Here is a 22,960-nt window from a genome sequence, read left to right as displayed (position 1 = left end):
GTTGGCACCAGAGAGTATCTGAAAACATTTCTAAAAAAAATGTTTTCCTCCTGGTTACTATCTGCTTCTTACCAGATAGTATTTGGTGCTCACCAGTATCTGGTATAGTATCTGGTGAGCATCAGTTACTTTTTGGTGCTCACCAGCTCCTATCTGATTAAAAAAACGTATTTTTTCAAAAAGAACATATTTCTTTTCCTGGTTACTATTTGGTGCTCACCAGATAATATCGGGTGTTCACAGGATACTACCTAGTGCGGCCCAGATAGTATCCGGTGAGCACCAGATTATAACTGGTGCTCACTAATACCGATCTGAAAAAAAAAAAAAAAAAAATCAAAAAAAAATTTTTTTTTTCTCCTGGTTACTATCACCGGACAGTATCTGAAAAAAAAAAAATTTTTCTAAAAAAAATTACTTTCTTTTTCTTTCTGGTTACTATCTAGTGTGCACCGGATACCATCTGTTGCGCACTAGATAGTAACCAGAAAAAAAACTTTTTTTTAAATCTCTTTTTAGAAAAAAACATTTTTTTTTTAAACTTTGATGCCTCTTTAAGGTCTCTCTAGCATGTAAAATATCAGAACGGTTTTTCAAGTTCATTTAAAAGTTATCTACTGGCTTGCCAATTAAAATGCCAAAATGTAACCCAATTCGATTAAATTTAATTTATTTTTTTAACTTTAAAACCAAGATAAAAATACAGTTTTTACATGATCAGTAAACACAAGTGGTATCTCTATTTTAAAAATGTATATATTAGATCAATACGATCTTGCTTCACAATTACACAATTCGTTTAAAAATCCCAGTTTAATTTAGACTTTTTTAACTTTTTAATTTTTTTTTATTTTAATTTTTTTTATTTTATTTTCTAATAGAAAATAACTCACATCGCCTGTGAGGTTCAACCTTCCTTAATAAAACCATTTTTTCTTACTATAAAAAAACTGACTAAAAACTGTTATTTTACTCTTAAAAAATACTTTAAAGGAAAATCAATTCTTGGATTTGACTGTTTGTATTTTTTTAAACAAAGATTTATTTTTCTATCAATAAATAGACTTTTTCAAACCTGCTTGAGGCATTATGCTACAAAATTTAAAAATAATTAAATCAAAGAAAAGTTTTATGAATTGACATATTTTACAAATTAGAAAATAAACTACTTTTATTTAACTAAGCCCATGTCGAAATTGAGGTTTTGAATTACTCTAATAGTGTTAAAAAGTTATTTAAGGTGGAAAAATCTTTACATACTTTTTTTCATTGAATGTCCATTCTGCTCCAAAAACAAACTTCTCTTCCATACATCTTGATCTCCTTCAGCCAGCTCGTGCCCTTAATGCTAATGAAGTCTGAGCTCTCCATCCTGCCTCCATCCCTCTCCTTCGTCTGCATCCCGGCTGTCAGTTAGGCAAACGCTCTGTTTCCACCTCAAGGTCATTATAGTGTGATCACACCAGCATGGTGCTCCACGTGTGATGCCCCGGTTGTCAGAGCCCATCTGGTGGCTTGTAACGCTGTGTTGATATTAGTAATGACGCCGGCAGGGAGTCACGCTACCTTTTCACCTGTCGCTTACCTCAAGACTGGCACCTCCACGGCTTTATTTGGAAGTGAAATTAACTCCGCTTTAACACTTTGCGAGTCAGCTCTCACGGAATCACTTGAAATGAAAGAATCACTTGCATATAGAATCTATCAGACAGCTTTAGATACAAGCGTGTGCCTTTTCATAGACTCCTACAGTCTCTTTTCTCCATACATCTCTAATAAGTGTTACTGTGAGCAAATGATAACGTGGTGAGGGAGAAGCCTAATCTTTTTTTTTCTTTTTTATAAGGGTGCTTATCTATTTATGCAAATGCAAAGTTCATAAATAACACTTGCTTAGTGTTCCCCACAGAATGATTTATGAGACTCTCCTAAAGGAACAAAAGGAAAGGGCTTAGCAGTGTGTAGAGCGAGGATGATGAAAATGAGTCAAAAAACAGTAGCAGATGGAGGACTTTAACCTCATGTTTGTAGATGATCTGTAAACCTGCAGAAAACGGCATTATTTCCATCAGTTGCTGATCCTGTCAAATGGAGACACACTTACCTGCTCAGTCTGTGGAAGAAAAGTTTGTATTAAAATGAACTGGATCACCTGGAAATCGAGTTTCTGATCTGATGGAGAGGAAAAAGCTGGGAAGGAAAACTGTTATGAAGAATGAAAAACATGGAAGGAGAGGAAGCGTTAGTAGAGCAGTACATCTGAATAGTTTACAGGGATCACTTCCGTTTTTAATGCCTTTTTGGTGTCCTTAGGTCCAAGGAAGTTATGTAATGGTCAATCATTTTTCTAATTGACAGTAAAGACATTTGCAGATAAGCTCCTTCATTATTCTAAAAACAAGAAAAATGAAAAATGGGAAACAAATCTTTTTTTTTGTATTTAGATTGGACACATCCTTTGGTCGGGACTCAGTCTGCTTAATTTGGTCCGGATTGAGTCCTGAATTTTACGTTTGGTCTGTATTCAAGCTCATCAGCTCATCGGTTGCTCCGTTCCTGCTATGTTTACATCACCGGATAAGGTGGCCGATTTGGTCCAAATTGTGTTCAGACTGAGGAATCTCAGAGTGAACCGAAGCTCAGTCTGATTGAAAATGACCTGAAACCACCTCAAAATCTGTGTCAGAGAGTGGTTTCTGGTCCTGGACTAGAGTTTGCTTTGGTGTATTTAGATTGAAAATTTGTTCCATACTATCATGGAAAAAAAAAGTCTGGTTCTTTTTAAGCGAAACAAATGTGTCTGAATACACCCTTAACTACGAAAGAAAAAGCTGAAAACAAAAACAACAAAACAAGTTTATATTCACATTTTAACTGCACAAAGATGCAACAAATTGAAACAAAAAGAAAAAAATACTTTGTGGTTTTTCATTTCAATTTTTAACTCGAAATTTCAATTTTTCGTTGTGTGTTCATGCATTGTAAATGAGATGTACGGTCAATGCTTCCACGTAGAAGACTGTAGCTACTTCCATACACATCTGGAGTGTTTAGTTTATTAAACATTTTTTGGCAAGTGTCCAGCAGCGAATTTGATTTTTGTTTTAAAGAGAGGCGCCTGACGTCAATTTGACGGATAAATCACGTTAGGTGTGAACGCAGCATTAGATTTCTTCTTGGAAGTGGAGCTACAAAAAGTCATCTTGTTTAATTGTCTTTTTGCTTTTGTCTTGAAGCTTGAAAAAAAAATACTTTAAAACTACATGTTTCCCATCTTCCATCTCAGTTGGGTTCAGGGCAAAATCTTGCACATTTTCATGTCAACTAGAAAACTGACTGACCCTTCTGTACAGTAACCCTTTTGATTGGATCCTACGAACACCCTCTGATAAGTTACAAAATAGAACCTGTAGGCCTTCAATCCTCACTAAGTCTGCAGTTACAAGCTGCCGTACTCCGGAAACTAGGGAATCAACCCTTAATTTATGCAGGCTTTCCTCCTGACATACCAACTCCAGCTATGAGGGAGGTGAATTAACATACATGAAGAGGCTGGTGCGCTGCTGGTGATCGCGAAGATCAAAGCCAAAAAGGAAAAAGCAAGAGCGGATAGCCCGGTCTTATCGACACTTAAAGCTACCATCATTTGCACTGTAATTTTCTCGCTCTTGAGCTCCACGTCTGTGTCCAAAAACCTTGAACGTCAAGGCATCAAATGAGCCAGCTACCTTGAGAGCAGCGTTCCACATCCCTCCCCTCCTTTAATCTCCTCCTTCCCAGTCTTGTATGACAACAAGCTAGACAAAATTTGAATCCTTCACAAGTTTTCCTGATAAAGCAGACGAGACAATGGATGACACACCACAGAAACACACTCGTTCTTGGAAGAACAGGACATCGACGGTGACATGAGAGTGTGAAACACATGGGAGAGATCTCACAAAACAAGTACAGAGAACACAAAACACAGATGAGACACGGAAACGGAACAAAAGCCCTTTTTATTCTTCCCCAAGTTAGTCCGTTGAGTGGAATTAGACGTTGTTATGTCTGGTTACATGTCAGTTTAAAGGTTGTTTTTTTTTTTTTTTTGGGCCCGTTGGTTACAGTGATGCTAAAATCTTACCTCGGATCGGGGAATCCACTGGAGGAGACACAAAAATGAAGACACATCATCAGTTTAGCTATGGGTTAGTGTTAGTAGTAGTTAGAAGAGAAATTTGGATTTAGAAGTTTAATCAAAATAAATGATCAAACTGATTGGAAATCTCTTGATATAGATATAGAGACACTCTTTCATTGAAAAAAAAAAGTACTTCCCTTGTTGCTGGTATCACAAATGTATGTTTTTTCAGTTCTTATTTTCTATTTAGGCTGTACGTATTCATCCCCTTCTTTCACTCTGGTATCCTTGGTTGGACATTCTTTACATTTCTTCCTGGTAACCATTTCAAGGTTCATAAGGATTAAGATGATGGTTATAGGTTCCAAAACTGACATGCAGTAACATGAACCACCAATGGGCCTTGACTGAAAGGTCAGTGGTACAGTCAATGGTCCTTACCGCTTTCTCAGAGAGGTATTATAGACACACGCCAATGAAAGTTGTGTTTTGGTGTTTTTAACATGTTTGTGTGGCATTTTTTATTTCCTAATTCTAATGGTTGTGAATCAGGAGAAGACTGCTGCTTGTTGAAGTGGCGTAGACGCTACAATTGGTGGGCCACAAACATCCCTCTTTGTTTGCCAGACAAATAGATCCATGAACGTCTTGGGTTTCCTCATTCGAGCTGGCATCTGACTCAAAACTGTACGGCTGGATAGCTTTGATATTGCGCGCCAGTTTTGTTGCTCTGGCAATGTTAAGTTGGGATTATAAGGGGGAGAGCACGTAAACAGATGGATGATGGGAAATGGAGGGAAAGTCTTACTTTGCGCCAACAGTTTCGCCCACAACTCTGAATCAAATTTCTAGGGGATGTCCCGATCCAATCACGTATGGAAAATGGGGCCCGATCACATGGTTGATGACTTGATTGTCTCGGTTGTTGTAACCCCATCAGTATCGGATATTTAATCTATTCTTATTATGATGATAATATGAATACTCCGCTAAAGCTCTGCTATTTCACTGAAGTCTTCTATTTAAGTGTTAAATGATAAAAAGAAGGTTAATTAAATAAAAAAATAGGGAAAAACCTAAATTTGTTTATTAAATGTGTTACAAAAGTATCAGATTGGGACTCTGTATTGACAAATACTCCAATTTAAATGACTGTATCAGATTTGGCCCAAAAACCTTATTGGGACAACCTTACAAACTTCTAATGAACTCCTGCCACTCTGCAGAAACTATGTCATCTAAAACAACACATTTTGGGGAGATTTTGCCTTAAAAAGGCATAATCTAAATTAGAAGACCACTTGGAATGTTTTACAACTGATCAAAAGATGATTGGAGTTTAAGACTCTCCTAAACTATTTAACTAAAGGTTGTCTTGTTGCGACAATAGTTAAACAAATTAAAAAAGTTATAAACCTATTTACCGATGATTCTCTCAACCTTAGGAGTTCATTTGTTCTCCCCAGTTGCCTTCACTCGTTCCATTCTTTCCTTCCCCTTTGGGATGCATGTTTTTCTCTATTCATTGTTTATTGTGAGTCTGTATTGTGCTACATGCCTCAGTGCAAGCCAAATGTCCCATTAGGGACACTAAAATATTGAATTTTTCTACCTCTAGGCTATTGGGCTTCTTTAAACGGAGTCTGAACTGTTGCATCCCAACATGCATCCCTTGAAGCTGAGCTTTAGGTTTGGGCAGAGGCGCCAGCTAAGCATCCACTTCTTAAAAACTCACATTAAAGTGTTTTCCTGTTTTCAGATCTTTTTTTCCCCCTTTCTTGGGCAATCCCTTCACATATATTTTTTTCTTTTTCTTCCAGTTTCTAAATTGTGTACTTCCCCCCACAGCTTTTCATTCCTCGCCTGACTCCTACTCTCCCTTTCTGAATCTAGCAGTGACTCAGGGCAGACATGTGCCCTTGCTCATCCTTGGGGAGCGCCAGAGGGTCAACTCCAACCCAGGAGAGGTGCCCCATTTGTGTCCCTTTGGCTCCAGGCACAGTGCACAGAGTCAAGGCTACATACTGCTCATTGAGCTTAACACTACAGGTCCGGCCCTTTTATAAATAAACCATTTTCCATGTATGAAGTATTTATATCCAGATACTATTTCCCTGTCAGGGATCTTGGGTTACATTGTTGTGTAACTGTGATTCAGGAGGGTTAGCTTCTCCCTGCAATGACAGTTTATAGACGTGTGATTTAAACGTACTATTACTGACATAATACACCCAGGGAGATGAGTAATTGTTTAGAGTAAAAACAGCTGTTCTGCCGTTGGAGAACATTGCTGAACTGACGCGGCCAGTTCAAACGCACTCATTCATTGCGATTGTCAGTGACAGTCCTAATGAGGAGCGGGACAGACAAGCGTCAGGCGGATGTTTAAGGGCACCTCTGCATTCGCTCGCAGGAGGGAAGATCAGGCCTCTGCGGTTAAAATCACAAAAATGGATATGCTTGACTTTCAAAATCAGACCAAATGTAAGTCTTAAGGTGTATATGTGGAAGTGATTGCTCCATTCTGATCATTTAGGTCAGGAGTCTGCAACATGTGGCTCTTTTAACCCTTCATTGTGGCTGTCTGGTTAAAAAAAAAAAAAAATGTTTTTGTATTACAAGTATCTGTAAAGTAAATTCACTCTGTGAAGCACCTGACTATACACAAAAAACAATAATTTATTCATATATATATATATAGGCATAAATAAATCATTGGTTTCTGTGTATGTACAAATATATGTGCATATATGTAAGCGTACATATGTATTAGCACGTATACATGTGTATATAGTATGTATGGGTATTTTTGTACATATAAATTTTCTTGTTTATGTGCTGTTTTTTGTTTTTGTTTTTTTTGCCTTCGTTGTCCGAAAGTGAGTCAGAAGGTTGCAGTAAACTTAATTTAAGTTAGTAAACAGGCGGGATTAAATACGTTTTCTTTGAACTTCTTTCCACCCCTTTTTGAACACTGTTCTGTTGTACTTGTTTTGGTTGTTCTTTTGTTGTCTGCTGTGACTCTATCTATTGTTCTAAATAGTGTTCCAAATAAACCAAAACTGCACCACAAAATGTTCTTTTGTTACATTTGAGTCAATGAGACCAAAAAACAGTTTCTTGCATCTCATTTGATTGAAGTCTTGCTTTCATGCCAGAAACAAATGAAGGAAATAAGCTGTATGATTCATTATTTAATAAACTATCATCCTAATTGTGTTAGTTTTAGTTAGCATATAGCTTAAACACTTCAAGTTTAAAGCTAAAAATGTGTTTTACATTTAGTTTGTGCATGACCCACTTACTCAACTAATCGAAAAAATATAGGTGATACAGGTGAAATAATTGGTGATTAGTCGACCATTACAATAATTGTTTAGAGATTTAATTTTGTTTGATTTTGTGATACCAGCAATCAAGATCCAGTCACTGAGTCTGAAGTTCTGCCTGGTTTGCAATTGACTTTTATTTAGAAATGTCATTTAAGCAAAATTCTAATTATGAGGCAAAAGTTAGAGACACTCTATAATGCGTGTTATTTATTGTTTTTCTTTTATTATTGATAAAAAATAAGTATTATAAGGTATTTAGAAAAACATTTAAACATATAGTTAAATACTTCAGATTTTTACAAAGAAATAATTTTATTTTAGAACTTTAGGTTTACTTTAGTAAAAGTTTTAAGTCATTGAAAAACCAGGCAAAACCCGGGTAATCATTTTTCTAATGATAATCCACATAGGTTAATCACAAGACAGAGGACAAGGGAGCTGTGGGGAAGTTATACTGTTAGAGTTTAATTAGAGGCTGCAGGAAGCAAGTTTACGTTGCTTTAGGTGAGATGAGTTTAGTTGGGGGGTTAAGAGGTTATCAGTTAAAGGTCAAAGTTAATTTAAGGTTAGAGTCGGGTTAGGGTTAATAAAGTGGGTTTATACAGGGGGAGGGCTGTCACAGACAAAAGACATGACAAAAGGGAGATGATGAAAAAGGGGGAGGCACAGAAAGATGGCAGAAAGTTCATCGTAGAAGTTCAAAAGAAAAAGGGAGAAAAAGAAATTAAACAGATATTGCAGTGATCGTATCTCAAACTTTGCAATTTATTTTTAATAACGTTTTTTTTTAAATAATAAGGGGTCATAGAATGATAAGAAATAAACGTAGCCAAGTGTAGCCAGGCATGCCAAGTCTGCAGGGGGGCGGCTGGTATTCATTTATCATGACAAATCCACCTGTATTAGGGACATGTAACCTCACGGCCATAAGCTCCCTTTCTAAGCTTTGGTCATCCACCGGTTGATAAGATTAGGCTAACAATGACCCAAATATATCTTAACATATTGCTGTTCTCCTCACATCATCAAATGTGGAATTATTTTTTCCTACAAAAAAAATCCAGCTGTTTCCTTAAAAAACAATATATTAAAACGCATCACTTCAGGCTAGAGGCGATCTGGCCACAGATATTGTGCATCTGCATCTGGGCCACGTTTGGGTTGCGTGATTGGCCGAGTGTCAAGAGTCCGACCACCCTCAGGAGGGCTTCTAGCTGACCTTCTCTTAGCGACAGCCCCCCTAGGATCCTTGTGATGTCGCAGCAGGTTGAGGGGGGGGGGAGTTGGGCCTCTGCCTATTGTTAGCACATCTGCAAAAGTCCTTAAGAGGAGCAAGAATCCAAGCAAATGTGCGTTTCGTTCGGACAAAAACTGCCAAATCTGTGTATGTAGTGACAGATCACAATTTTAAGGCCTTGTATTTATTTAAAAAAGGGCTTTAATCTTTATGAATACTTCTCATCCTCTCACTGTCACTGTGGTCTGTGCTTAATCTGTTCTGGCTGACAAGGCCAGCAAGGGCCCGGGGTCTGCAGGCGCAGGAACTCTGGGAGAAATGTCAGGCTCCCTACATACCTCTAAAGGAGGTCCTCGGGGGACCTGAATGCAAATATCACTGCGCCACCAGCACAGCGCGCTCATGAACATAAGGAACGAGTCTGCCTGCTCTGCAGCTGTCTCCCAAACAAAAGTCATTGCGCTGAAAGCTTTGAGTGAGAGGCTTTTTTTTTTACTTTTTAGAGACAGAAACACAATTGTCTCTCAGCATCAGAAGAGGAAGGCCACTTCATGAATTTACATGAGCTGGAAAGTTCCTTGAAAACATCTTTGCCAGTTTACTTCCCATTTTCTCAGTTACTTTTCATCAGGATGCTTGCAGATTGAGGGTTCCTGCTGAGGCTTTTAGTGAGGGGCCTGTAAAAAGCAATCTGATTAATAGAAAAAAAATCAAATATGGAGATCTGTGAAGCTCCTAAAATTTTACCTCTATCCAGTTTTTTTTTTTTTTTTGGCAGGTTTCATAATATTGTAACCTGGAATATTAAAACAAGTGCAAATACTTTAAATGGGGAAATATATTTTTGTACAAAAAAAAAAAAATAAATCTGTAAAAAAGCAGATGGATGACCCAACCTGACTGTAGGTCTGGAGGGTGCAGCAGCAAAGTGAATTTGCTCAGGCTGTCTCCCGAAAAGCATCAAAAGTTCTCAGATTTTTCTCGGGGAGTCTAAAAATATCCCAAGAAAGCTTTTATTGAGAAAACTGAGGCCAAACTTTTATTATTTGAATACATGGAGGAGAAAGGAGGAAGTTCTGAAAAATACAGCTGGAAATACATGTTTTGATGTTTCACTTTGAAAAAATACCGACTCCAACTGAAGCTTGTTCTTTTTTTTTAACTAGAACTATTAAAAGTTTTTCAAAGTCTAAAACACTGCAGTAAAATTTTACTTTATTTCAGGAGTGGTAAAAGATAGACAATAAATAATTAGATTGAGGTAAAAAAAAACAAAAGGAGGAATAACTGGAAATAGAAGGAAGGGAAAGGGTTTAGGGTAAGAGAAGGGATGGGATTCATGCATTTGGGAAAGTGGTTTGAAAAAAGCCGTTTGCTTCAGGGGGAGAGGGTTGGCTTGATCGTCTTTGAGTGACACTTACCAAAGGTATCTGAAAACCAAAAAGCAAGAGACGTAAAGTAAAAAGAAGGGAAGAACAACATAGATGAGTTTAGAAAAGAGTTAAAGGAGCTTTAAAAGGAGCTGTTTGTGCTAAAACCACAAGACAAATGTCTTTTTTAGTTCATTAATTTTTTAAAATCTTATAATATAGAGTCTTGATGTCAAAATCTAAATTATTTTTTCTCTAATATTACAAATTAAGCTCTATTTTTAATTTATGTTATTATCAGTTGGCTTTTATTGTGTTTTAATGGTGAAAAATCAAATGTTTGAAAACTCTCAGATGAGGCTCATCTGAGTTTCAAACGTTTTGTAGAAGAACTTAATTCACAAACAAAATAGTTTGAGAGTCAAACAGGACACACAAAGACAGCTGAAAGAGTTACAATACAGACATAACACAAATGACAAAGACCAGAGACACAATCAGGAAACTTCAATTCATGCTTTCAAATGCAACTTTTCACACAATGAACAAGAACATATAGTTGCAATTGAAGTGTAACTCCCACCCATTTACCTCCATTTACAGTCGGTTAACTACAACGCCTGATTTTGTTGTAGGGTTCAAACTACACCATGAAGATCTAACAAGTTTCTTTTCCTGTTGTTGCCAAGTGTGTTGTACAGTGTTCCCTTGTTTATTGCGGGGGATATATTTCATGAATATCCCACGATTGGTGAAATCTGAGAAAATGGATGACTAACTATTACTTCTCTGACAGACATAAACATTTTCACAATTTTCTCTCAAATTTTCATGGAAGAATAACTCCAGAATTATAAAATGAAAACAAAGATGTTCTCCTGATCGACTGACAAACTGGCAAGCTGAGGGGATTGTGTACAACAGACCAGCGTTGCCAGATGAAGTCGTGGATTTCCAGCCCAAAAAAAAAAACAAAACAAAAAAAAAAAAACAAGAAGTCTTTCCGAATCCGAATTCTTCTCCTACAGCTTCTCCCTACCCCTCCAATTGTAGGGGCATTTGAAGGGGTAGGGGTGTCCGAATTTGTTTTTTGTTCAATCAGAAAACAGAACACAGTGTGCTGTAGAGAAAAAATAAATAAATAAAAGCATCCAAAACTGCATTGTAAATAATTGAGATGGCAACATTTGAACCGCAATATAGCGAGGGAACACTGTACTGGCCGGTAGAGCCATAAGGAAACATGGACAACATGGATATCAGGTTTCCCTTTAGGTCTGTCCTGATGTACTTCTTGTTTTTCTTCCTCTTTTATTCAAAGTACTTCTGCTCAGGAAGATAAACAACAAAAAAAGCTTTGCTTGGAGTCCATTTTAACTCTGAAGCATCTATAATACTCCTTTACCTGCACTAATCTACAACAGCCCTCCAGACATATCAAAGTCATTTGCAAGGGTGTTTTATAAAGGTCTAAAAACATAACGACTTTCAAAGTGAATTTATGATAAATTTAAAAAATTTAAGCGCATTATAAAGGTGTAAACTTCACATACTCGCTAAGATAGGAATAATTGAAATGACAAATTGATTCTTTGGACTCTGCAGCTCTTGAGAGCCACAACTAGGGCAGAAACTCAATGGCAACAGACTCTTTATTTAGTGGTGTCTACCCTGATTTACATTTGCAGGAACAAATCAAATGGGAGTCATTGGATTTTTCAATGGTGACAAATCATCGACCTAAAATATCTATCCTTATTGCCCAGAGCCACTCCAGGGCTTGCACTTAATTAGCAATATAATTAGACTTTGCTTTACTGGGTCTCTCAGTGGGCTTTAATCAATGGTGGCAAGACAACATATCCACTTCAGAGTTTTTCAGCACATTGTGGATCCAAAACCCATCGGCTGCTATGACACACATTTGAAATTTATTTTTATCTGAAAACTTAGCGTTTTCTGGTTTATGTTTGAATGTTTTTTTCTACACTTATATCAAAGCAAATCTTATATCATAGGCTACGAGCATGAGTGAATATATATCTAAGCTAAATTTCAGACATTTTAATGACTTATTGTATCTTCCTTTGGCATAAAACTTCCTTTTAACACAATCCTCATTCAATTCCAGCATCTGTAAGGTGGAGTTTAAGGAAAAAAGGTCAGCCGCTTAAGAAATCAATAGAAAAAGGAAAGAAATAGTGACATCTGAAGAGCAATACAAGCCAAAGAAAATTGAGGAACCTTTCTCACAGATCTATTACAGATTGATTAATGTACTTAGATCAAAAAAATAAAAGTTAGAATTTTCCTTACCTGAGCGTAGCTGTTTAATTCGACCATTACTTGCACTAGGGTCTATGGGGAGGAAGTCTTTGTACCAGGTGATTTCTGGGTCGGGGTTGCCACTGGCGGCGCACAGCATGGTGGCCGTGCGAGTGCGCTCCACCACCTTGAGTTGAGGACCCATGTCGATGTTCGGGAACCCTGGCGGGAGCAGATCCTCTGTGGGGGGGAAAAAAAAAAAAAAAAAAACGACTTTACTCAACATCGTCTTTTAATTACAAGAAGCTCAAATCTAAAGTTGTAAACTGGGTATCGAAATTCTCAGACGCATTTTTGGATTAAATAAATCATAAGCATGCTGCATTAATTCATTAAAATCTAAACAGTTTACAGCTTTTCTCACCTACTGGGAAGACATGGAGCCCGCTTGGATATTTGTTGTATAAAAAATATATGAAAAATGGTGCCAGCAGTTTAGTCAAGCTAGTTAAACCACAGAAAGACATGTTGAGTAATCAATACATTGTAAGGAATGGATTGAGAAGTGAGACCCACTGTGATAAAACAGAATATATCTGTAGAATCTGTCTGTAAAGGCTTTTTCTAAATGTAATTGTGGGTAACTGGATTTGGGATGGAACCCTCCATGTTGAAAAGCTTTCCTGTCCTAACATCTGTAGTGTGTATTTCTTCCTTTGGCCATCTTATCTCTGCAGGTATGGAAGGGCGTAACTGTTTATTGCCCGGGTCTTCTTGCCATTGAGCTAACTTCTCAGGACTTCTCTTACTTGTTGGAACTTTTTGAATGTTGCAACTTTCCTTATGATATTCCAAGGCACTTGTAACTGTCCTCAATGTCTGCTATTGTTCCCTCTGGGAGTGTGACCCCTTCTGTGCGAACTACCTTGCCTTTTTTTGTCACCAATCAGAATGCATTTTCCGAGCCCAAATGGATCAGGTAGTCAATAATGCATTTGATTTTGGTATATAGCTTGATGTTATCAATGTAATGGCTCCATTCCTGAGTTGGTATCCATATCCAGTCACATTGATTATTAGGCTGAGGGGGTTCAGAACTATACAGAACAGCCATGGAGCCTTGGTATAAGCCACATTTGATGGGCACTTGTGCAAGTGACTTGCCATTGGCTTCAAGGGCAGTTTTCACAACCTCATTGAGTTTTCTTTTATGAAGGCCCTTGTGCTATCCTTGGTATGTTAACGTTGGCAGTGGGGTCATCTGGACCCCGCAAGACAGTCCGCAGAACTTTTATTTTTCATCGATTTTTGATTGTCATTGGTGTCTGTGGCAGACATGAAATCCTGTCCACCTTCATCCACATTTGTCATGGGATGACTAACACGTCAATGTAAGGCTGGGGTCATCTCGATCCCATATATATATATATATGTACATATAAATATATAACTCAATCAGTCTTGTGTAGTCTCTCGTGGGATGCTGGAGCCTATCCCAGCCAGATTAGAGCAAAGATCAGGTACACTCTGGACTGTTTGCCAGTCCATCGCAGGCCCTCACACTCACTCCTAAGGGGCAATTTACTGTCACCGATCATCTTGCAAAGCATTTTTTGGACTGTGGGGACAAACCAGAGTTCCCACAGACAACCCACATGTGTTCGAGGAAAACATGCAACCTCCACACAGAAAGAAGGACCCAGCTGGGATTTGAACTTAAGAAGCAACAGTACTAACCACCTATAATTTGTGTGCACCCTAAACTGAGTAAGAATAAGATTGGGAACTGGAAAATACTTGATAATGAGTTCTCAACAATAAGCTGTTAAAGCGATAAACAGATACTGACTATGTATTCAAGAATCTGGAAGAGTACGAAAGTGCTCATTAATACAGATAAGCCGAGGGATCTCCACTGCAATGTTTAAGTTTCATCTACATAACTCGTTTCTGAAAGATGATACTAAGCATGCTTGACATATTTTTATTCAGAGATGGAACAATTATTTTTACTCCGATGTGAGTACCGCTCTTGTATTATATGTATTTATTTTAGCATATTTTTAATTCAGATTCCTGAATTCAACTGTGTAAGAAAACATGTTTTATCACTATAACAATGAAAACTTCAAAGTACTTTTTTACAGTTGAATGAATGCACAGATTAAAATGTGAAATGAATTTGCAATTATTCATGAGGTATTGACGTCATGCAATTAAAAAGTGTAATGGGTTGACAGCTTTATTTTTTTTATTATGCCCTTTATAAATAAAAAATGTTTAGGCTCCAATAATACTTGTTTATTTCTGCTCATAGCTTCTAACAATCCCGCATGACTGAACCATTTTTCACTTTTAAGAGATTACAGTTCGGTGCATTCTGCGGACAGTATTATCCTCCTTGCTGTCTTTGGGCAATTAGTCTCTCGGGTCAAATTGCCTGACCTCTACACCAACTGGAGCCAGAGTAGTGATTCATTCTCAGATGACAGGAGCTGAGGGGAAGTACCCAGAGATGTAATAAACATCCAAAGCCTGAGGCCACATCACAAATGGGAGTGGATTGACTGACCGAGAAGCTGGCCAGTGGCAGAGGAGAGCTAACTTGGCAAGCTGATGACCTCATGACCACAGAGCAGACTTTTTAGTGATCTCTTTGGATGCCACGAGCTTTACATCAAAGTAAACCGGGCAGTTTCTTAGCTTTATTTGCGTTTAAAGCAAACTCTGTAAATACTGCATGTGGATAACATCACAATGCATTAGGATATATACGGTGTTGTCGTCACACAACAAATAACACAATAAATATTTAAGCTTTAGCATAAAAAAGACAAAACAACTTGCACTTGTTTCAGGGTTTGAGCAAGATTCGCTTCATCAACAATTAATGACTATCCCATCTCTTTTCCACTAAAGTTCAGAGAAACCATGGCCTGCAGTTTACCTCAGAGAGTTATGAAATATGTTTTCATAACCTCCCTCTGCATTTATCAATGATCTATGTTTACGATTTCATCTAAAGTTCAGAACTTTTGTGCATGTTCAGGTACTTCTGTCAGCTTATCTGCAAAAAGGGGAGGCCTACGCTGCACTATGATGCATTTGATGTCACCAGGTTTATCTGTTCACTTTTATGATGTAAAAACGTTAGACTAAAGTCTACAAAGCAGAAGAAAGATACACTGATTTTAAGGATGGAAGGAATGTTGCTTAAAGAAACAAAAAGGCAAAAAAAAGAGGATGAACAAAACAAACTAAAGGCAGGACAGAAGGGAGAACGCTGACTTCATGGACAGATTATGCTATCATTACAGCCTGTTCTGACCCGCAACCTTTCCTGAATAAATGGCATGTACGCTTGCCGCTCGCTTCCCTGGGAACACAGTCTGATAGCATCTTTCGCCCTGAAGCTCCCAGGCTCTTTCCGTAAAGGCGCTCATGCAAAATAAAAGGATCACTCATCAAGAGAGAGTGTTACTTTAGGGTTAGCCAGCTTGACTGTGAAAGGGAGAAGGCAACCGATGACATGGATAGACTGATCGTATCTTGGTACTCCCAAAGGGGCCGGTTGCTCCTAACTGCACAGAAATTGCATTTCTTTGATTTGATGACGAATCTGCATACGCTCAGTTGAATCCATCTCTATGAAGTATTGGTCAGTGGCAATGTTGTTGTCTGCTTCGCTGGGAGCAGATTGACTCACTTTGGTGAGTTAACAGCATCTTTGTCTTGTGGTGCATTTTAAATCCTAATCACATTGAAAAATGATATTGCAATTATGGAAAGCATTAAGACTGGAGAGGAAACGAGCCGTAACCATTGACTGTATAAGAACTAGACCGAGTAAGTGTGATGTTACCAATGGAAAATGGCTGACTTCAAGCTCCAATCAAATAAAGTCAATTCAGTTGCCATTTTTTTGCAATACAGACATCGCCGTGTTGGAGCCAGATTTTCATACATGACTCTTAGTCTACGCCTGAATTCCTGCCCTAATCCCTAACTACTAAAAAAAAAAATTATTTAGTGCAGGACTATTTTGTGTCCTAGATTTTAAAAGCAATTTGGACACCATGCTCACTACTTCTTTTTTTAATAGCAAGTACGGCGTTACCGATTTCACAAAGTGTAAATCTAATCAATACGAGCATTTTACGTCTTGATGATGAAAACGTAGATGATTTATTTAAAAAATTAAATTTAAAGACATTTTTTTGCAAAGATTGTTTAAACCCAATGCATTGTGGTCTACATTCGCTACTGGAGTGAGCATCAAAGCACACTGATTTTTTGCAAAAACTTCAGGGAAATTTCTAGTGAAATCGATTTTGGAATTGTAGACTCGGACAGCACTACAAAGTGCCGAACAATGAGTAGTGAAGATATTCGAACACAGTCTTATTTTCAGTGAAAGCCATTAACTGTATATCATAATTGGAGTGAATGAGTGTGAAATCACCCATTGGCTTACTTCTGGCTCCAACGTAACAACATCAGTTCAGGCACCATTTTTTACGGACGTTCCCATGTTTGAACCACAAATGTTTAGTGAGCTGTTATTGGTCCAACTCTGTCTGAGTCGTTGCGTCTACCAACCACCATAGCCAGTCAGGAGTGAGTTTTTATTGGAAGTCCACACCCTTGCCACTGAAAGCAGGCTTGAGAAAATCTGTAATTAAACGATTTGAACGTTCAACCATACAGGGATGGACAACTCCAGGCCTTGAGTTGCTGGAAAATATCCAGGAATACGACCCATGACAAAATTAAAGGTAATCGGTCATTACTATGGCATGAATATCTGGAAACCATGCAGAGACACCTGGCTTTGAGGCCTAGAGGTGCCCACCACTTGGCTTCTTGAAGTCAGCGGGTACATCCCATTTGAAACACGAGAGGGGAGGGGTCACTCAGTCCAGTTCTCTTAACAGCTGAAAGATACACTCCACATAACTTTGAACTCGATTACCATGAGAACCCTTATCCATCCTTCACATGACCTGCTTTTTGTCCATCTCTGTTGTTAGTTTATGTGGGTCATTATGTAGAACGTCTTTCATGTCACTTTGCCATTTAATTTCATTACTCGAGTGACAGGTGCGAAGCCTGTAATCGAGCCCAGGTTAGGATTTTTGTTAATCTGTCGACACACACCTGCTGTTGTCCCAATCTGCTTTCACTAAAGCCAAACCTTTCCTTTTTAAAGCGGCGGCCGTGTTGCAGAGATAGGGTGGTGGACCTCAGAAGATTGCAGGTTCGATTCCTGCCTTGCCTGCCCATATGTCAAGGTGTGCTTGAGCAAGACACTGAACCCCACATTGTCTCTTGTGGGTTGGCGCCAGTGTTGTCAACCTATACCCACATGTTTATTCATGTGGCAGTGTGTGAATGTGTGGATGGGTGAATGGGACTGTGACTGTAAAGTGAAGGTAGTAAAGTGCAATACAAATATATGCCAATTCCCATTTTAAGGATTACTTAAACTCTCCTTTGTTGTTCACTCGCTTCATTTTACTCTGGGGGCGTAGGGAGGAATTGATATTTAATTAATTTTGTGCACGTTCCTCTAAGTCTTAATTTTGTTTTCCACCTAAACCCCCGACAGCTAGTTGGTAGCAGAGTCTTTGACACAGTCTGGGATATCTCGATACATATTGTACTGTAAAACATGTATTGGAATACGTATCGTAGTGACAGACTTTTGAAAATACACATCCATATTTTCCTTCAAGTGACTTAGTTTTAGACGTTTTACTCAAACTGGTTTAAATGCATCATAAATTGATAAATTAATGCACCAATTGAAATTCTAGTTTAACCAACGAAGAGTTTTTTATCTGTCTGCATGCTTTACAAACATAAAATAAAGTGGCAAAGATTACATTCTCAGTGTAAACCTCTTTCACTGATTATTGTCTTACAAATCCGGAAAATGTGGAAATTATTCAAATTTAGGGATGCTTTTCTGCATGCTGTTTTTAAATTTGCTATTGGACAAAAACACAGTAAATCTACTGTATTTTATAATTATCATGACTTAAGAATAATTGAAAGTGTTAAAATAGAGTCTTGCAAAAGTGTAGAAATTAATTTAGAACAGTAGAAAAAAACAGTGGTCCATCTGAATTGGCTTATTTCAACAAGTTTTAACTCAGGATTAAAAAGATTCTACTTGAAAAAAGAAGATTTTGACAAGCAACCTTTCCTTGCATTAACATTTAATTCTAAGTGAAAAAATAGCTTAGAGTCTGAATTAGATGCTCTGAACCGTCACCTCCTTCCCACAGTGGAAACACACCAGAATGAAAAAGACTCAAATCCAAACGGACTGGACCTGCGATAGCACCTTTTACTCAAATTATTATTTTCACTTTATTTCATCATCAGCTTAATCAGGTTAACTGATTAGCGGGCACACCGGTGCACAGACACAGGCTTAAAGCAGACTGCTGCACTAATAGCACAGAAAAAGACTACAGGGAGAGAAAAGCCAAGAAAACGAGGAGCGACAGCCACGAAAAGAGGCGCAGATAAGCTCTATTAGAAGCTAAAGACAAAGTACAATAAACATTGTAAAAGTGGAAAAATAGCACACCGTGTCTTACATTCATTAAAGGAGCCTGAAAAGAATTGGTCCTTAAGTTGCCGGCAGCCCCAGCTGCTCCCTGTTCTAAACCGTTTCATTTGCTCTGCACCTCCACCACAGTCAGAGGAGTTCACATCAAACCAGCAGTCCAGACACAAGCAGGAGCGCCCATTAACAGGAGACGGCCCACTAAAGCCGTCGAGCAACTGCACTGCTTATGATAGACTGTTTGCTAGAAGGCACATGTGCCTGATTAGCTGGGGCTTTAATTATCAATGAAATTTGTAATAAATAAAAGACATCCTGCTAACTACAGGCAGTTTATGGGTCGTTGCCTTTGCTCATGCGACTTGATAATGGCTCACCAAGCAGTGAAAAACAACAAAGGCAAGAGATTCAATTCTTATGAACTAAATTGATAAATATCAAGAACATGTTTTCAGATAGATCTGAGTGAAATGTTATAGTTTTTCTATGTCAAAAAGGTTTCAGGAGTTTGTATATATACCATATGGATAAACACACAGATTGAGAACACATACACCAGCAACAAAGGAGAAATCCAATCACAGTTTCTCTGTCTCCAGCAAAGATACCCCCCACCTCACAAGACAGCCATTTCAGCAGAATTGCTCATAATACGGCCGGAGCTTCACATCCTCCCCAGCTTCTATTCCCAGGTTCTCTGTATCAGGCAACTTGTGCAATCGTGGACAGTATTTACATCCAAATAAAATAAAAAACACACAACCCAGAAGAAACAAAGGGAGAAACCAATTGACAGGGGGGCAGAGAAGCCCGAGCGAAGCACAAGACTCCAGCGTTATTAACTGAAGTGCAAAATCAGTGCATTTTTCCAACCATATCAAGAACCCAAAGGCAAACACAGACTTTCTTTTTTTAAAGTCTGGTGGGTTTCCCATGAATTTAAATTTGGGTGTTGTAGGGGTGCCTACTGAAAGGGACTTCCTTTATGACAAAGAGAAAAACTACAGCAAGTGAATATGATGAGACAATTGGTAAACTAATAAAAATTGGAAACACAGAAAATAAAAATCCAATACAAGATTCATGACAGTGATTTATTCTTGAATGGAAGCAGAATTTAGCTGCAAAGACATGGTCACAACTTTGACTTCAACAAAAAATGCCTGATTGTTCTACAGCAAAAAATAACGATAGAGCTGAGATTCAAAAGTTAAAAAAAAGGATAGGATATGTTGAATAAGTCTATAACGGCTAATTAAGAAGCTCTACAGCACGTCCAATCAGAAATCCAGCTCTTGTAAGGTCATAATAATAAAAATACTGTAATTTGTAATAGTTATCAAAAAATTGGATTTTTAAGAAAAAAAATTCTGGTGTGACAAACTTGATTATAAAAATCCAAAAAGACAAAAATTTTGTCTGAATGTCTTCATTACTCACTGTTGAGTGCACTGAATTCTGCATTCACCGTTTTGTAGGGATGTCTGAAACTACAATTCAAAGAGCTTTTGGAAATTTTCCAGAATTCTATGCGAAAAACTAAATTGCTAACTTGACTAACAAATATAGACCACAATGAATCATCATAAACGTCAATCATAAGAACACAGTGAATCCATAAGTATTCTTTGTAAAACGCTTGTATTTATTAAGATTTGACTTTGGCAAACGGGTGATTTCATATTTGGTGTAAAATATATAAATACATAAATAAAAGTAGTGAGCATGTGTTTGAATTGCATCAAAATCCAGGGCAATAGATAGTCTTGTACTATATAACAAGGGTGTCAAACTCCAGGCCTTAAGGGCCATTCTCCAGCTGGTTTTCTAGAAATACTGTCTTATCTGCTTTTGATTAAATGAATCAGGTATGTTTTGTCCAAAGACTGTAAAAAAAACACTGGGCAGCTCAGCCCTTCCTGTTCTAAATAGCAAGTATGTGCTGGTTCATAGAAGTCAAAATCCTTTAGACTTCTATTGAGAAATAGACAGTTATCACTCAGTTATTTTATTGGTCAGAATAACCATTCTTGCTCTGATACATTCTTTTCAACATCTTCTTTTTAATCCTAATATTTTTTTTTTTCTTAATCGTAACTCATTCAAGTTATAATCTGACCAATCAGATAACTCAGTAAAAGTATGTGGTACCCATTGGCAGCTTCTCCTCGAAGGACTTTGAACAAGCTCACGCATGATTGGTAACTACAGTTCCTCTACAATCGTGACTCAGACCAACTCAGACCAATCACAGTTGATGGGTTTAAAAATGGCGGCCATGTATCAGGAAGTCACGGTGACGGACTTTGCCTGATTTTGCAAGAGCCGGAGGTAAGGCCTCTTCTATGGTTGATGACAACGCCTCACTTTGTCCAGTCATAATATACGTCTATGGTCAATATGGAGCCTCAATGGCAGGTTGTACAGTATTACATTTCCCATTCAAGTCATTTAATCTTCGTTCATCAAGAAATATTCTCTAGAATTGGTGTCCCGAATGATATTATATTGATAATCATCCAAAAGTTTTTATGCTCATTCACTGAACCATTCTTGTTCAATTCTCTCATGTCGATCCCTATACATCAAAATGTATTTCAATACATGTGGACTATGATTATTTTCCACCCAGAGTGCAAAGTGGTATCCTTTATATTTATATTTAGAGCAGATGTTTTTCGCTGACTTTAAAGGTTTTTGACAAGTGAAACTAGGAAAATCTCAGTAATCTGTCTCCTTCCCACCTTTAGTTCTAAATGCCTGAAAAATGGCATCTAGCCTTTAAAAGGGGAAAACTTGCAAGACGAGCAGTTTCCCTGACATCCCGGGCTACTGGGATAGGCACGGGCAAAGATATGAGGGCAGTGTAATTGTCAAGAACAGCTCCAGCAAGCCTCCCGCTTATCAAAGAAAGGGAGGAAGGGAGGACAAAACAAATAAACGAAATGGGAGAAGAACATTCTGTTTACCTGTCTTAGGGAGAGGCAGTTTATCGAACTCAAGCAGCTCCGAGTAAACACACATTCTCTCTCCATCTTGTCAAACTCCTGAGGTGTGTGGGGTTAGACAGGTGAACTCCAGGGGAGACAGGAGACGAGTCCAAGGCCATTAAAGGAAGTACCTCTCCGTAGAGAAACGTCAAGGAGTCAGGTCTCATTTGGTGGTGGGTGGCTCTAAGTGTGCGTGCATATGTGAGAGGGTGGAACTATGAGAATAAGTGAAGTGGGCACCTTTAAGAAAACTACTTTACTCGACTACAAAGTGGGTGGCAGTGTTCACTGCATTTACCTGATAGACTGAAGATTCCACTTAATTTCAAAGGCAATATGAAAAATGTTGAATTCTGCCAGCAAAAATAGGTTTCCCATAAGGGGTTTGTTTCAAAGCATCTTAACCCCTTGTCCTGTCTTATGGGGTCCCTACCATGACAAAGGTGGACGAAGGTTGACAGGATTTCAGTGAAAATCAAAAATCATTGTAAAAGTCCAGGGGACCCCAACATACCCAGGATAGCACAAGGGTCCAGTCTTAGTCACATGAACCCATACAGCGGGCTGACCCGTACAGGTTTTGGGTTCTATGCCCCTAAAGGGCTTGGAAAGAGGAGCACCTAATTTGGTTTGAAATGACAAAGCAGTACAAATCTCACGAATCTTGCTCCAGGCTATTTATTTCACAGCTTGATTGCAATATATTAAAGACTTGATGTCATGTAATTCTGGCTGCTATTATTAATTCCTTCTCTATAATCAATTTTCAAATGGTTGGCACTTCTGTAATTGGAAAGGGACGCCATTATCACATCACTACCAAATCAGAGTCACTGATTGGTCAAAGTCTAACCTGATTTAGCTTGTAGCATGCATTCAATGGCCACGTGTTTAATACTGGCCAAAAGGAGTCATAAAGACTAGCTTTGCGTTATCCTGCAAAGCCAGCCTGAGACATACATTTACATAGACTTTTGATTGAAAGTGGCCGCTTGCACACAACTTCCAGTGTGAATGTAGCTTTACAGTTCCCTTGAGGCCCATACAGGCACCTTGAGGGACATCA

The 22,960-nt window shown here is 38.2% G+C and overlaps 1 protein-coding gene across 8 annotated transcripts in view; it reads right to left on the bottom strand.

The window, feature by feature from the left end:
• The window catches only part of ptprsa (protein tyrosine phosphatase receptor type Sa), a 292,916-nt gene that overhangs the window by 112,435 nt on the left and 157,521 nt on the right, over positions 1 to 22,960 (bottom strand). For all 8 annotated transcript variants that reach the window (XM_036211506.1, XM_024278989.2, XM_024278979.2 and 5 more), the window contains one exon: positions 12,379 to 12,567. In XM_036211506.1, coding sequence (XP_036067399.1) covers positions 12,379 to 12,567 — 189 coding nt within the window. The remainder of the gene's footprint in view (positions 1 to 12,378; positions 12,568 to 22,960) is intronic.

This window comes from Oryzias melastigma, linkage group LG4 (genome assembly GCF_002922805.2).
Source record: "Oryzias melastigma strain HK-1 linkage group LG4, ASM292280v2, whole genome shotgun sequence".
In the NCBI taxonomy this organism is placed as follows: Eukaryota; Metazoa; Chordata; class Actinopteri; order Beloniformes; family Adrianichthyidae; genus Oryzias; species Oryzias melastigma.
This window is presented reverse-complemented; position numbering and strand designations above follow the sequence as displayed.